The sequence below is a fragment of the Aethalodelphis obliquidens genome, unplaced genomic scaffold (assembly GCF_003676395.1).
Source record: "Aethalodelphis obliquidens isolate GAN/ISIS:26980383/991018 unplaced genomic scaffold, ASM367639v1 scaffold11, whole genome shotgun sequence".
Taxonomy (NCBI): domain Eukaryota; kingdom Metazoa; phylum Chordata; class Mammalia; order Artiodactyla; family Delphinidae; genus Aethalodelphis; species Aethalodelphis obliquidens.
Genome location: NW_020837955.1, coordinates 18,988,070 through 19,002,510, shown reverse-complemented (window position 1 = coordinate 19,002,510; position 14,441 = coordinate 18,988,070). Strand labels below are relative to the sequence as shown.

The window sequence follows — 14,441 nt, the reverse complement described above, 5'->3', positions numbered from 1 at the left end:
GACTAGATATCAATTACAGGAAAAGATCTGTAAAAAATACAAACACATGGAGGCTAAACAATACACTACTTAATAACGAAGTGATCACTGAAGAAATCAAAGAGGAAATAAAAAAATACCTAGAAACAAATGACAATGGAGACACGACGACCCAAAATCTATGGGATGCAGCAAAAGCAGTTCTAAGAGGGAAGTTTACAGCAATACAATCCTACCTTAAGAAACAGGAAACATCTCGAATAAACAACCTAACCTTGCACCTAGAGGAATTAGAGAAAGAAGAACAAAAAGACCCCAAAGTTAGCAGAAAGAAAGAAATCATAAAGATCAGATCAGAAATAAATGAAAAAGAAATGAAGGAAACGATAGCAAAGATCAGTAAAACTAAAAGCTGGTTCTTTGAGAAGATAAACAAGATTGATAAACCATTAGCCAGACTCATCAAGAAAAAAAGGAAGAAGACTCAAATCAATAGAATTAGAAATGAAAAAGGAGAAGTAACAAATGACACTGCGGAAATACAAAAGATCATGAGAGATTACTACAAGCAACTCTATGCTAATAAAATGGACAACCTGGAAGAAATGGACAAATTCTTAGAAATGCACAACCTGCCAAGACTGAATCAGGAAGAAATAGAAAATATGAACAGACCAATCACAAGCACTGAAATTGAGACTGTGTTTAAAAATCTTCCAACAAACAAAAGCCCAGGACCAGATGGCTTCACAGGCGAATTTTATCAAACATTTAGAGAAGAGCTAACACCTATCCTTCTCAAACTCTTCCAAAATATATCAGAGTGAGGAACACTCCCAAACTCATTCTACGAGGCCACCATCACCCTGATACCAAAACCAGACAAACATGTCACAAACAAAGAAAACTACAGACCAATATTACTGATGAACACAGATGCAAATATCCTCAACAAAATACTAGCAAACAGAATCCAACAGCACATTAAACAGATCATACACCATGATCAAGTGGGGTTTATTCCAGGAATGCAAGGATTCTTCAATATACACAAATCAATCAACGTGATACACCATATTAACAAACTGAAGGAGAAAAACCATATGATCATCTCAATAGATGCAGAGAAAGCTTTTGACAAAATTCAACACCCATTTATGATAAAAACCCTGCAGAAAGTAGGCATAGAGGGAACTTTCCTCAACATAATAAAGGCCATATATGGCAAACCCACAGCCAACATCGTCCTCAATGGTGAAAAACTGAAAGCATTTCCACTAAGATCAGGAACAAGACAAGGTTGCCCACTCTCACCACTCTTATTCAACATAGTTTTGGAAGTTTTAGCCACAGCAATCAGAGAAGAAAAGCAAATAAAAGGAATCCAAATCGGAAAAGAAGAAGTAAAGCTGTCACTGTTTGCAGATGACATGATACTATACATAGAGAATCCTAAAGATGCTACCAGAAAACTACTAGAGCTCATCAATGAATTTGGAAAAGTAGCAGGATACAAAATTAATGCACAGAAATCTCTGGCATTCCTATACACTAATGATGAAAAAATCTGAAAGTGAAATCAAGAAAACACTCCCATTTACCATTGCAACAAAAAGAATAAAATATCTAGGAATAAACCTACCTAAGGAGACAAAAGCCCTGTATGCAGAAAACTGTAAGACACTGATGAAAGAAATTAAAGATGATACAAATAGATGGAGAGATATACCATGTTCTTGGATTGGAAGAATCAATATTGTGAAAATGACTCTACTACCCTAAGCAACCTACAGATTCAATGCAATCCCTATCAAACTACCACTGGCATTTTTCACAGAACTAGAACAAAAAATTTCACAATTTGTATGGAAACACAAAAGACCGCAAATAACCAAAGCAATCTTGAGAACGAAAAACGGAGCTGGAGGAATCAGGCTCCCTGACTTCAGACTATACTACAAAGCTACAGTAATCAAGACAGTATGGTACTGGCACAAAAACAGAAATATAGATCAATGGAACAGGATAGAAAGCCCAGAGATAAACCCACGCACATATGGTCACCTTATCTTTGATAAAGGAGGCAGGAATGTACAGTGGAGAAAGGACAGCCTCTTCAATAAGTGGTACTGGGAAAACTGGACAGGTACATGTAAAAGTATGAGATTAGATCACTACCTAACACCATACACAAAAATAAGCTCAAAATGGATTAAAGACCTAAATGTAAGGACAGAAACTATCAAACTCTTAGAGGAAAACATAGGCAGGACACTCTATGACATAAATCACAGCAAGATCCTTTTTGACCCACCTCCTAGAGAAATGGAAATAGAAACAAAAATAAACAAATGGGACCTAATAAACAATGGGACCTAAAAGCTTTTGCACAGCAAAGGAAACCATAAACAAGACGAAAAGACAACCCTCAGAATGGGAGAAAATATTTGCAAATGAAGCAACTGACAAAGGATTAATCTCCAGAATTTACATGCAGCTCATGCAGCTCAGTATCAAGAAAACAAACACCCCAATCCAAAAATGGGCAGAAGACCTAAATAGACATTTCTCCAAAGAAGATATACAGACTGCCAACAAACACATGAAAGAGTGCTCAACATCACTAATCATTAGAGAAATGCAAATCAAAACTACAATGAGATATCATCTCACACCAGTCAGAATGGCCATCATCAAAAAATCTAGAAACAATAAATGCTGGAGAGGGTGTGGAGAAAAGGGAACCCTCTTGCACTGTTGGTGGGAATGTAAATTGATACAGCCACTGTGGAGAACAGTATGGAGGTTCCTTAAAAAACTACAAATAGAACTACCATCTGACCCAGCAATCCCACTACCGGGCATATACCCTGAGAAAACCATAATTGAAAAAGAGTCATGTACCAAGATGTTCATTGCAGCTCTATTTACAATAGCCCGGAGATGGAAACAACCTAAGTGTCCATCATCGGATGAATGGATAAAGAAGATGTGGCACATATATACAATGGAATATTACTTAGCCATAAAAAGAAATGAAATTGAGCTATTTGTGGCACATATATACAATGGAATATTACTCAGCCATAAAAAGAAATGAAATTGAGCTATTTGTAATGAGATGGATAGACCTAGATTCTGTCATACAGAGTGAAGTCAGAAAGAGAGAGACAAATACCGTATGCTAACACATATATATGGAATTTTAGGGAAAAAAATGTCATGAAGAACCTAGGGGTAAGACAGGAATAAAGACACAGACCTACTAGAGAATGGACTTGAGGATATGGGGAGGGGGGAAGGGTAAGCTGTGACAAAGCGAGAGAGAGGCATGGACATATATACACTACCAAACGTAAGGTAGATAGCTAGTGGGAAGCAGCCGCATAGCACAGGGAGATCAGCTCGATGCTTTGTGATCGCCTGGAGGGGTGGGATAGGGAGGGTGGGAGGGAGGGAGACGCAAGAGGGAAGAGATATGGGAACATATGTATATATATAACTGATTCATTTTGTTGTAAAGCAGAAACTAACACAACATTGTAAAGCAATTATACTCCAATAAAGATGATAAAAAAGTATATATATATGTATGAGTTTGTATGCATGGAAAAAATATGGAAGTTTCTGTATGGAAATGTCAATTGTGATTATCTCTGCATGGTAGGATTACCAGTGACTTGTTTATTTATTTTTCTTATTTCCACAATGAACATAAATTATTTATGAAGAAGTGTGTTGGGTTCTCATTAGCAACAGAAGTGATTCTTGGTGGGAAGTTAGTAGCATCCTACGCCCACTCACATACACATTAGGAGGATAAATCAACAGGAGAGGTTTGACAAGGCATATACACACCTTTGGCTTTTTTTGTTTGTTTTCTTTCTTTTGATTTTGGTTTGGTGGGGGGATTAACAATGTTGTTTTGTGATGTTACTCACAAAAAAACTTAACGAAGTCCTGACTGATGAAATATTTGTTTAAACACTGTCCTTTGACCAAAGGAAGTAAAAGCAGAGACTAGAATAGATATTTTGTACACCCATGTTCACAGCAGTAATTATTCACAATAAAAAAAGTGGAAGCAACCCAAGTGTCCATCGACACACTGGTGGATAAACAAAATACGGTATATACATACAACGGAAAAATGTTATTCAGACCTTAAAAAGGGAGGAAATCAAACTTTCCTCAAGCGACATGCGACATTTCCTCATTTCCACATGCGACAACATGGATGAACTTCGAAGACATTATGCTAAGTGAAATAAGCCAGTCACAAAAGAACAAATATTGTATACTCCACTTATATGAAGTTCCTGCTGTAATCAAATTCATAAAGACAGAAAGTAGAATGGTGATTACCAGGGGCTGAGGATAAGGAGACTGGGGAATTAGTGTTTAATGAGTATAGAGTTTCAGCTGAAGATGAAAACGTTTTGGAGATGGATGGTGGTGATGGTGGCGTAACAATGTGAATGTACTTAATGCCACAAAACTGTACACTTAATAAAGGCTAAAATGGTAAATTTATGTTAAGTACTTCTTACAATAAAAACAAACCCCACTGTCCTATGAGATAATGTTCAGAATCTTTGGTTTGGCATAGGAGATCGATCACAACATACCTCAATTTATCTGCAATCTCTCTTCATTTTCCACCATTTCCCCTCATCGCTTGAGAAAAGCATCCTTTTATTCACTCTTGCATCCTAGCACCTAGTACCTTACACAGTGTAGGGAGATATTATGACTGGGTGAATGCTTTGGCCTCACTAAATGTTTTGTTATGCCCCTAGTAATCAGCCATATACTTTCACACCTCTGTGCCTTTACACGTGAGTCATTCTTCCTGGAATAACTATCCCCTCTTCTCCACTTAGCAAACACCTATTCATCCTTTAGGACCCATAAACATCACCTCTTCTGTCAGGTCCTCCTTCAAAGAGATAATCATTTTCACCTCTGTGCTCTCATAGCATTTTATAGAAGAGTCCAACCTCTATTTAACACACATGCTTTTGTTTATTTACATTTTTTTCCTGACCACTATGTGAACTCCTGGGACGTGTCTTTTTCTTTCTATCTGCTCTAGCACACAACCTGACACACAGTAAAAAGCATCCCTAAATACTGCATGAATAAATGAGCAAATGACCAGCTGACTTTAATTTCCACGCTTTCTTGACTGGCCTCTGCCTGTGGATGTCAGTCCCTGCTGGTTTCCTGAAAGCTACAGGAATTCAGACCAAATTCATTCTGGCTGCCAAGTGAGTCCAGGAAGGGACCCTGAAGCACTGGCCAGTCCTAGGGTGGAAGAAAGTCAGAACTCCATCCATACCTCTGTGCCCACCTCTTCCAGGACCAGCACGAGGTGGGGGTAGGGGGTTGCTTTGTCTCCTCTAAAGACCCAGGGAACATTTAGAGGTTCACTTACAAAGATAACATTACAGCTGGAAAGGACCTCAGAGACAACACAGGTAATCCATCCACCTCATTTTACAGATGAGGAAAATGAGGTTCAAACAAGTAAAGAGGCCGACTGGGAAGCCCACGGTAAATTAAAGGCAGAGTCGTTAACTAGAGCCCAGGTGTCCTGCCTTTCTATGATACCAGGCTGCTTTCAGCAACAGAACCTCCAGACTGAGGTTCATCCCAGGTCAAGATTCAGTTGTACCACTGACTGACTCGGGGAGCTGGGGCCGATCTAAAATCCTGGATTTCAGTTTCCTCTTCTGTAAAATGGGGTCAAAACCACCTCTCGGGACAGCGGTGAGGAGCAAATGACGGTGAACGTGAAAAGAATTATTATTTATTAGTAACAAAACTCAGAGCGGAGTGAGGTGGTGTCCAGGAAACTAGGGTGTCCAGAGACGTGTGTTCCAGTCACCTCATCTCTCTGGGCCTCAGTTTCCTCATTTGCAAATGCAGTAACTGCCCTAGAGGGAGGCCGCGACCTTCCAGCCCTGCCGTCCTGGGCTGAGGCCCTTCCCGGAGGCGCCAGAGCGGAGGGCCGGACGCTGGGGGAAAGGACGAGGGTGCTCGCGGGGTGCCTCGAGTTACCGTCCTGCAGCAGCGCCGTCTTCTCTGCCGCCCGCAGACTCTCCAGCCAACCCGTCACCGCCATCTTCCCTCAGCTCAGCCGCGTGCCCGGCCGCTGCCATGGCAACCGTTTCCGCCTAGGGTCACTTCCGGATGACCCGGAAGAAGTTCTGGACATTTGCGTGTTCCCACCCCGCAACCCCTCACGCCCTTCGTCTGCTCTCATTGGCTGCTCTGGTAAGTAATTTACTCCTGCCCACACCTGGTGACCCGTCCGGCCTGAAGTTGACCCCATCCGGCAACTAACCAGGGGAGTGGGGAGGAGCCTTCAGGGCAGGATCCAGACAGTCCATCCTTCGCCTGGCCCCCAGCTGGGGGAGTCCCGGGCGCGCGCCAGCTGCGTTCGCGGCGGGTGCCTCACACCTGCCAGCGTCTTCTTCACCCCCAGCTGTGAGGCCGAGACTCCCCCAATCCGGGAAGGCGCCTCACACCTGCTGCAGTCGTGCATTTCCCTGCAGCTGCGGGCCTGCGCTCCCCCCGTGCTGAGAGGTCCGAGACCAGGGCAGGTGCAGGGCGTTCCCCCACCCCGCCTCCTAATCTCTACCTACCATCTGCGGGTGTGTGATGGGGGTAGAGAAAGATTATATACAGGTCCCCCCCGAGTCCCCACTCATTTTGGGAGCCCAAGTCCTTCCTAAAGATGGAGCTCCATTCCTAGCCTGGCATCTCGTTTTGGCAAAGCCTTTTGGAAGTGGGATGCAGCAGGAGCAGACACTGCACACTTAATCTTCAGAGCAACTCCCTGAGGAATGATATCGTTTGGTACCCATCAAAAGTTCCCCCAATAGTTCCACTCTTCCCCTTATTTTCCCCAGTACTCTGAAAGTGGTGAGTATAGAGCTAGGCTAAACCACCCAAGTTCAGTTGGGTTTTGGGAGACTCCTGGGAACTTGGCTACTGTCCCCAAGGCCTGGTCAGTAGAGACCCCACCTTCATAGTCAAAGGGGTTGGGGGGCCTCAGTTCTGGGTTTCCACATGACAGCTGCCCTGATCAACCCTCCAACAGAAAGGCCAGGCTCCAGCCATACCTCAATGGACTCCAGGGGCATCTTGAAGGCATTTCCCAAGCGGAAGAAAATTCATACCAATCCATCATCAAAAGCACTTGCAAAGATTCCCAAGAGGGAAGACGGAGAAGAAGCAGGAGGTGAGTGGACCCAGCCTCAGAACCCTCATGTGTTTGAGCCTGAGGCTTCTTACTTCGTTCATGCCCAGAATCAGATATTGCAGTTGACTCTGTCCGCCCAGAGCCTGCAGGTTTGTTTTTACCTGCCTTGTCCTAGGCTTGGTCCCCAGTCTTTGACAGGCGACTTGCTGTTTTATCTTCTACCCCACCCTGAGACCTCCATAAATCAGAAAATACTCCCTGGTCCCTAAGGAAATGACTGGCAGAATCATTTGCTCTCTAGGAGGTTGCCTGCTGCTGCGGGGAGGGGATCCTTCTTAGGTCCCCAGACTTACAAGTTATTTTGCAGCCAAATTGACAAATAGATGGCAAAAGCTTACATGGTGGGCTGGGTTGGGGGAGGGGAATCTATTAGACTATGAGGCTTATAATGGCAAAACATGTGCTTTGTGCCTGATACATAATAAGTGTCTACTAATATGTGTTGAAAGAATAAATGATCAAATGAAGTGATTTACAGGGTAACTACAAGGTGCCAGACACTGTTCTAGGTTATATCAGGGAACAGGACGTATCAGAATCCTTGCCCCTTACATCAAGTGATGGCCCATAGGAAATTAACTGTATGCCTGTGATGGAATCCCCAGAAGGCAGGCTGTCTGGGTGGAGGAAAACGATTGGGGGGAGGGGACTGTGAAGGGTTCATTGGGATCATGTCTGAAAGTATGACAGTAGGTATCTGGATGTCCCCTCCACAGAGTGGCTGAGCTCCGTGCGGGCGCATGTTGTACCCACTGGCATTGGGCGAGCCCGGGCAGAACTCTTTGAGAAGCAGATTGTCCAGCATGGTGGCCATATATGCCCTGCCCACGCCCCAGGGGTCACTCACATTGTGGTGGATGAAGGCATGGACTGTGAGCGAGCCCTCCGCCTCCTTAGACTGCCCTGGCTGCCCCCAGGTGCTCAGCTGGTGAAGTCAGCCTGGCTGAGCTCGTGCCTACAGGAGAGAAGACTCGTGGACACAGCAGGATTCAGCATCTTCATCCCCAAGAGGTAGGCTGGTCCTAGTCTTTCCTCAGATGTTTTCTTGAGCTATTAAACTCTCATCGTCTTAATTGGACACATTAAAAAACCATGATTTCAGAGTAGAGAAGGATTGGGAACAGAGATAGCGTGAGACTTTGGTGTCTTAACCTCCCATCACCATCCTGCAGGTACCTGGATCAAGCACAGCTCAGCAAAGCAGACCAAGACTCTTCGACTCCTCCTGGAGCTAGTGAGGCTCAGCTCAGGACAGCCCTCTCTCCTTCCCCTCCTCGCACCAGACCTGTATCTCCTTCCTGGAGGGCAGAGGAAGTCGCAAGCCTCCAAGCACAGGTGAGGAGCCTCCCAGGCCCCACAGCTGTCTTCTCCTGGGAACTAGATCACAGAAACAGGGAGAGCCTGATGGTTGTTTAGAATGTCCCAGGCCCCTGAGAGAGGAGGGCTCTCTTTACTGTGAAGCCATTTAACTCTTCTCAACAGTCATCACTCCTGCATTTGCCCAGGCCATATCCACCACATATCACTGGGGATCCCAGGGCTGGGCCCTAAGGGGAGCGACATGGAACCCAAATCTGCTGCAGAAGACCTAGCGTCCTTCTTGGGTCTGACTAGGAAACTCAGCCCCCACCTCTGAGGAGCCCTCCTCATGGGGGGCATGAACTTATTGTCTCTTCTCCTTCTCTATGTCAAGCCCGGCTCTGGTGGTGAAACCAGTGATGGGGAAGAGACCCAGGTTGGCGCAGCTGATCTGGAAGCCCTGATCAGCGGCCGCTACCCAACCCCCCTTGAGGGAGATGGTGAGCCTAGCCCAGCCCCTGAGGGCCTGGATAAGTGGGTCTGTGCACAGCCTTCGAGCCAGAAGGCGACCAACTACAACCGCCACATCACAGAGAAGCTGGAAGTGCTGGCCAAAGCCTACAGTGTTCAGGGGGACAAGTGGAGAGCCCTGGGCTATGCCAAGGCCATTAATGCCCTCAAGAGCTTCCACAAGCCTGTCACCTCCTACCAGGTACCTGGGGGTCAGGGGAGGGTATGTGGGGGGCTGGGGGGGTCTTTTCTTTGCTGGCCAGAGGTCGGTGGAAGCACCAGTCACAAGTGGGGATCAGGTGGAGTGATTAAGATTCTCTGATGTTTGGGACTTGCACAAAAGAAAAAAAATGGGGAGATTAATGAAAGCGGCTTGTCAAAATCTTGATAATTATAAAAGCTGGGTGATGGGTACTTAGGGTCCAGTATACTGTTCTCTCTCCTTAGGAATTTTTTCCATAATAAAAAGTTTTTTAAAAGTTCAGGCTCTGAAGGTCAACAGACCAGAGTTTGAATTCTGGTTCCCATCATTCACTAACTGTAACTTGCCTAAAGTAAGTTACTTAAACCCTCTGAGCATCAGTTTCCTCAAAAGTAAAAAGGGACTAAGAATAGTAACAGACACAGTATTCCCATGAGGACTTAATGAGATGACCCCTGTAATGCAGGACCTGATACAGGGTAAAGCCTCGTAAATATTAGCTCCACTATTATGATGGCAGTGGTGACTAGTATCGTCATTATTGCCTTTCCTCTGCTTCCTGTGCTGACCTCCATCCCTCTGGGAACCAGCAGATAAGTTTCCCAGCCCATTCCATCCAAACTTCTTATCTTCAACTCTGCCCGAGCTTTATACAGCTATCATTTGCCCACCGGCCATACTGGCTTTTACTCAGACATCTGCTAAAGGAGTCAGTTTCCTTCCTGCCTCTGCCTGCCCTTCCTCTAGGAGGCCTTCAGTATCTCCGGAATTGGAAAGCGGATGGCTGAAAAGATCGTAGAGATCCTGGAGAGCGGGCATCTGCGGAAGCTGGACCACATCAGTGAAAGCGTGCCTGTCTTAGAGCTCTTCTCTAACATCTGGGGAGCTGGAACCAAGACTGCCCAGATGTGGTACCATCAGGTCACACCCTGTCCCAGCCCCCACTTCAGTTTTACTGTATCTTAGAGCTCCTGTCCCACAGTCCTGTTACGCTGTGCTTTGATGAGAATGAACCCAGACTATAGAGAGACCACTTCTCAAAGGGACCAGGGCCCATGCAGATCCCTCTCTTGGCTCTCAGAACTGCCCTGTTGCTTGGTATCGTTGAGGCTTAATCTGTGGTGTAGGCAGAGACAAGATCTGTCCCCTAGACCAGCAGGGGCCTTCCTGAGGAGACCAGGCCTCTGGGCTGAGTATCCAGAACAGTGGTTCCCAAACCCAGCAATGCCCAGAATCACCCCCAGATCGATGGAGTCATGAACCAGTGTTTTAGGATTATGGCAGGGCTGGACTGAGGTGTGTCTTCCATGCCCCCTGCCTTTCCCAAGTCCCACTGATTACAGACCCAACCGCTCCTGGGGTTGGTCCTGCCTCAGGCTTTCCTTGGAGTCTGGGGGTGATGGAAGCCTTGTGTGTGTGCTTATTCACTGCCTCTTCATTGGTCCTGGATCCTCATAGCCTTCCCATCTGGCTATTTTCTCAGGGTTTCCGGAACCTAGAAGACATCCGAAACCAGGCCTCTCTGACTACCCAGCAGGCCATTGGCCTGAAGCATTACGATGACTTCCTGGATCGCATGCCCAGGGAGGAGGCTGCAGAGATTGAGCAGACAGTAAGCAGGTGTCCCAGACCAGTAAGGAGAGCCAGGTCCTACTACAAAGTCAGGGCCTGGCTCAAAGCCAAGAACTCCGGATCCCTCAGCAGGGGAGCCCAGCAGGCAGAGGAAGCTATGGGGGGCCAGAGGTTGGGACTAGTGGGGAAAGAGCAATTGGCTTAGGTAGGAAAGGGCTGCAACATTAGCTCTCTGCAGTGGGGTTCTCAGTATCGGGCAGAGTTAGCACTGGTTTAGGTGCTAGAATGGTGTTAGGACTGGGTTAATGTTAGGGCTAGATTAGAGATGGATTACGGTCAGAACTACTCAAGGATATTGGGATTTGAACTGGGCTATGTTAGGGTGATCAGGGCAGAGGTTCTTAACATTTTTTGATTCACAAACTTCTTTGAGAACCTAATGAAAACCATGGACTCTTTCTCTCCACAATTTTTTTAAATGTACAAAATTTTATATCTCCAGAAGTACACACCTTCTGCAGGTCACCCAAGGCTGGTTCAGGGTTTGGGTTAGGGTTGGTGTAGAAGCACAGTGCCAATAGGACTAGGTTTGGGGTTAGAGGAAAGCTAGATCAAGAGCTGAGTTAAGGTTAGGCCTGAATTAGGAGTAGGGTTTTCTTAGTGTTGGATGCTTTTAGTTAAAATTTGTGATTGTCCTGGAAATAAGGTTCAGCCAAGATTAGTGTTTGGTGTAGAGCTGGGTTAGGGATTCAGTTCATATAAAACCTAAATTAGAGGGAGACTAGGGTACATTTGTTCAGTTGGCATTAGGGGTAGGGGCTGATTTGCTCCTACTTTGGTCTATGATTCTGATAGAGTAGGACTCCCTGGAGACTCTGGCCCAGCTTAGTTGAAATCAGCCTCCAGCTCTACTCCCAGCCACAGGACTCTGAGGCTAGTGTGGGAGGGACAGCCAAGCCCCTTTGTCCACCCATCACCAGGCCTTGGTGCTAGTGATGACCTGTCACTCAGCCACGGTATCTGGGCATAGAGAATGCCCCAGCGAGCCTCCAGCCCTGACCCACTGGAACAGAAGTGGCTCCCCACCTGGCCCACTCTCCCCATTTAAGGTCTCCAGCCTTAGGAGGTTTTGATGGGATTACTCATCCTAGGCCTCCTCCATCGTCTTGGGAGGCTCAAGAAGGGAATTGAGGGGATTAGCAGAGCCTGCCTGTCAGGAGAATTGAGGTATCCAGGGCCCCAGAAATCTCAGTGTCCCGGGGAGGAAGTGGGCGTGTATGTGTGTGTGTGTGTGTGTGTGTGTGTGTGAGAGAGAGAGAGAGAGAGAGAGAGAGAGAGAGATCCGCATATGAAAGACCTCAGTGTTTCTGGGGTGGAGGCTAATGGCCTTATCCCCCCTCAGTGAGGGATGATCCTTCAGCTGACAGTTCCCTCTGTCTCAGCTCCCTCCCCACCGAGCCCCATTCCTCCAAGTAAGGATGTGGGCATTGGCTCAGAAGTGCTTCCCTTTTGCTTTCCCTCCTTTCCTTTGTTACACGTGCAGCTGTATTTCTAGGCTCCATCTCCCCCGAGGCCTGGGCCTGGGGCACCCTGCCAGCCACCTGTCAGGCCTCAAGCCCCAACTCACACACTCTGCCTTTAGCTCCAAATCCAAAGACACCTGGGGCTGTGGAGACCTGGCTGAGGGCTTCTCGGCACCCAGCCCTTTGTCCTCAGTGGAGTTTCACAGACCTGGGTGCATGGGTTGGGACAGAAGCCCAGAGAAGATATGTCTCTCTGCTCTTGAAGAGCGGTGCCTTCCCTCAGAATCCGAGCACATCTTCTCATCTTCTCATCTCTCTCCTCAGGCCACCCCCGGTGATGTGAGCACGTTTTCTTCTCTTCTGTCCTAGCCGAGGTGGAGAACTGCCACTCTCCAGGGTGGAGCTCTGCCTCTGTTCCTTGGGGCTCTCTTCCTCAGGCTGGATCATGCATCCAGGGATTGGCCTGGGGCATGAGGGGGCATGTGGGCTCCTGAGTCAAGGAAGGCCCTTGCGCTGCTGCGATGAATTCCTGGCAGGGCTTGAGGCCCACAGGCCTCACCTCCCTCGCTGTCCCTTCTCAGGTCCGGGAAGCAGCTCAGGCCTTCAACCCTGGGCTGTTGTGCGTGGCATGTGGTTCATACCGACGGGGGAAGGCAACCTGCGGTGACGTGGATGTGCTGGTCACCCACCCGGACGGCCGGTCTCACCAGGGCATCTTCAGCCGCCTACTGGACAGCCTCCGGCAGCGAGGTATAAGCCCCACCCCTGGGTGAGCCGGGGGGCAGGGGAGGAGTGGCCCCCAGGAGGGAGAACCTCAGAGTGGCGATCTCTAGGCAGGAATCAGGGGAAGGCTGCTTCATGAAAATTCCACCTCTCTCCTGTGGCCAGAGCCACTTCAGGGAAGAGATGAATCAGCTTCCCCTACCTCCCAAGAGGTGCTCAGTAATAGCTGCAGTTTGAGTGCCTCCTCTGATCGTTCTGTGCCCCTGTGGGGGACTTGGAGAAGTATTACTATGCATGTTTTACAGAAAAGGACACAGACCTGGAGAGGGCAAGGTCGCCCAGCAAATAAGTAGATGAGCTGGGAATAGAGGACCCAAGGATAATCAGGAGAAGCCTGGGAGGTTAGGCGGCCCAGGGCTGGGCAGCCCAGGGCCTGGCTCCCTGCCCTCCCAACAGCCCTCCTGTATTGGGCCAGGGTTCCTGACGGATGACTTGGTGAGCCAGGAGGAGAACGGCCAGCAGCAGAAGTACTTGGGTGTATGCCAGCTCCCAGGACCAGGGCGGCGGCACCGACGACTGGACATCATTGTGGTTCCCTACAGCGAGTTTGCCTGTGCCCTGCTCTATTTCACTGGCTCTGCCCACTTCAACCGCTCCATGCGGGCTCTGGCCAAGACCAAGGGCATGAGCTTGTCGGAGCATGCGCTCAGCACAGCTGTGGTCCGGGACACCCAAGGCCTCAAGGTGGGGCTTGGCCAAGTACTGCCCACCCCCACTGAGAAGGATGTCTTCAGGATCTTAGGCCTGCCCTACCGAGAACCAGCTGAGCGGGACTGGTGACCCACGACTGGGGGAGGGGGTGCCAAGCTGGACCAGCTGCCCCTCCTGGCCATTCCTCCAGCCTCAGCTGGCTGAACCTCACTCTTTCAACCACCAGCTCCTCTGGGCCTGATGGAAAAGGCCAGCCTGGCTCCCAGGGCTACCCAGCCCTCTCCCTGACAGGAACAGGGTGCTGCCCCTTCTACTCACCATTGCCCCTGGGAGAGCTTTGCACATGGTCCCCTGCCCCATTTTAAGCAGGAACTGGTGCCTGGTTTGAGGCCAGCTTCCTGTGCTGAAGGCCCAGGCATCCCCCTTCTCTACCCCAAGGAGAGTCTAGCATGGGATGGGGGCTGCAGGGGAGAGGCGCACAGCTGAGGCCCAACATCACCCAAGACCCTTCAGAGCAGGAGAATGAGCCACTCCACGTGTGCTCCCTCCGCCCACCTCACTTCCTGTGCAGCTGGCAGTGTAGGGAAGGGGCACCCCAGGCGCGATGAGGATAGCATTGGAACCAGTAAAGTGCACTTGACATTCAACCTGC

The 14,441-nt window shown here is 48.1% G+C and overlaps 2 protein-coding genes across 5 annotated transcripts in view; one reads left to right on the top strand and one right to left on the bottom strand.

Annotated features, from left to right (window-relative positions):
• DPCD (deleted in primary ciliary dyskinesia homolog (mouse)) overlaps nt 1-6,168 on the bottom strand; it is a 26,263-nt gene extending 20,095 nt beyond the window's left edge. Inside the window, exon 1 of the mRNA XM_027113078.1 lies at nt 6,043-6,168. Within this exon, the coding sequence (XP_026968879.1) occupies nt 6,043-6,106 (64 nt within the window). The 5' untranslated portion in view covers nt 6,107-6,168. The remainder of the gene's footprint in view (nt 1-6,042) is intronic.
• Nucleotides 6,155-14,441, top strand: POLL (DNA polymerase lambda). 4 transcript variants are annotated; one of them, XM_027112363.1, is made up of 9 exons: nt 6,155-6,258; nt 7,088-7,228; nt 7,966-8,260; nt 8,422-8,584; nt 8,943-9,260; nt 10,008-10,181; nt 10,744-10,872; nt 12,937-13,105; nt 13,554-14,441. In XM_027112363.1, exons 2-9 carry the CDS (start codon nt 7,114-7,116, stop codon nt 13,916-13,918), a joined length of 1,728 nt encoding a protein of 575 aa, XP_026968164.1. In that variant the 5' UTR covers nt 6,155-6,258; nt 7,088-7,113; the 3' UTR covers nt 13,919-14,441. The 4 variants fall into 4 exon arrangements, with proteins under 4 accessions (XP_026968164.1, XP_026968166.1, XP_026968165.1 ...); XM_027112365.1 differs by lacking the exons at nt 6,155-6,258; nt 13,554-14,441 and adding an exon at nt 13,384-13,508 and having other exon boundaries at nt 6,317-7,228; XM_027112362.1 differs by lacking the exon at nt 6,155-6,258 and having other exon boundaries at nt 6,321-7,228.

Bases quoted from the DNA above. Each gene is read 5' to 3' on its own strand.
- POLL (XM_027112362.1), top strand. From the start codon at position 7,057: ATGACAGCTGCCCTGATCAACCCTCCAACAGAAAGGCCAGGCTCCAGC. The intron at 8,585-8,942 runs GTGAGGAGCCTC...CTCTATGTCAAG, and splicing joins TCGCAAGCCTCCAAGCACAG to CCCGGCTCTGGTGGTGAAAC. The intron at 13,106-13,553 runs GTATAAGCCCCA...GTATTGGGCCAG, and splicing joins GGACAGCCTCCGGCAGCGAG to GGTTCCTGACGGATGACTTG.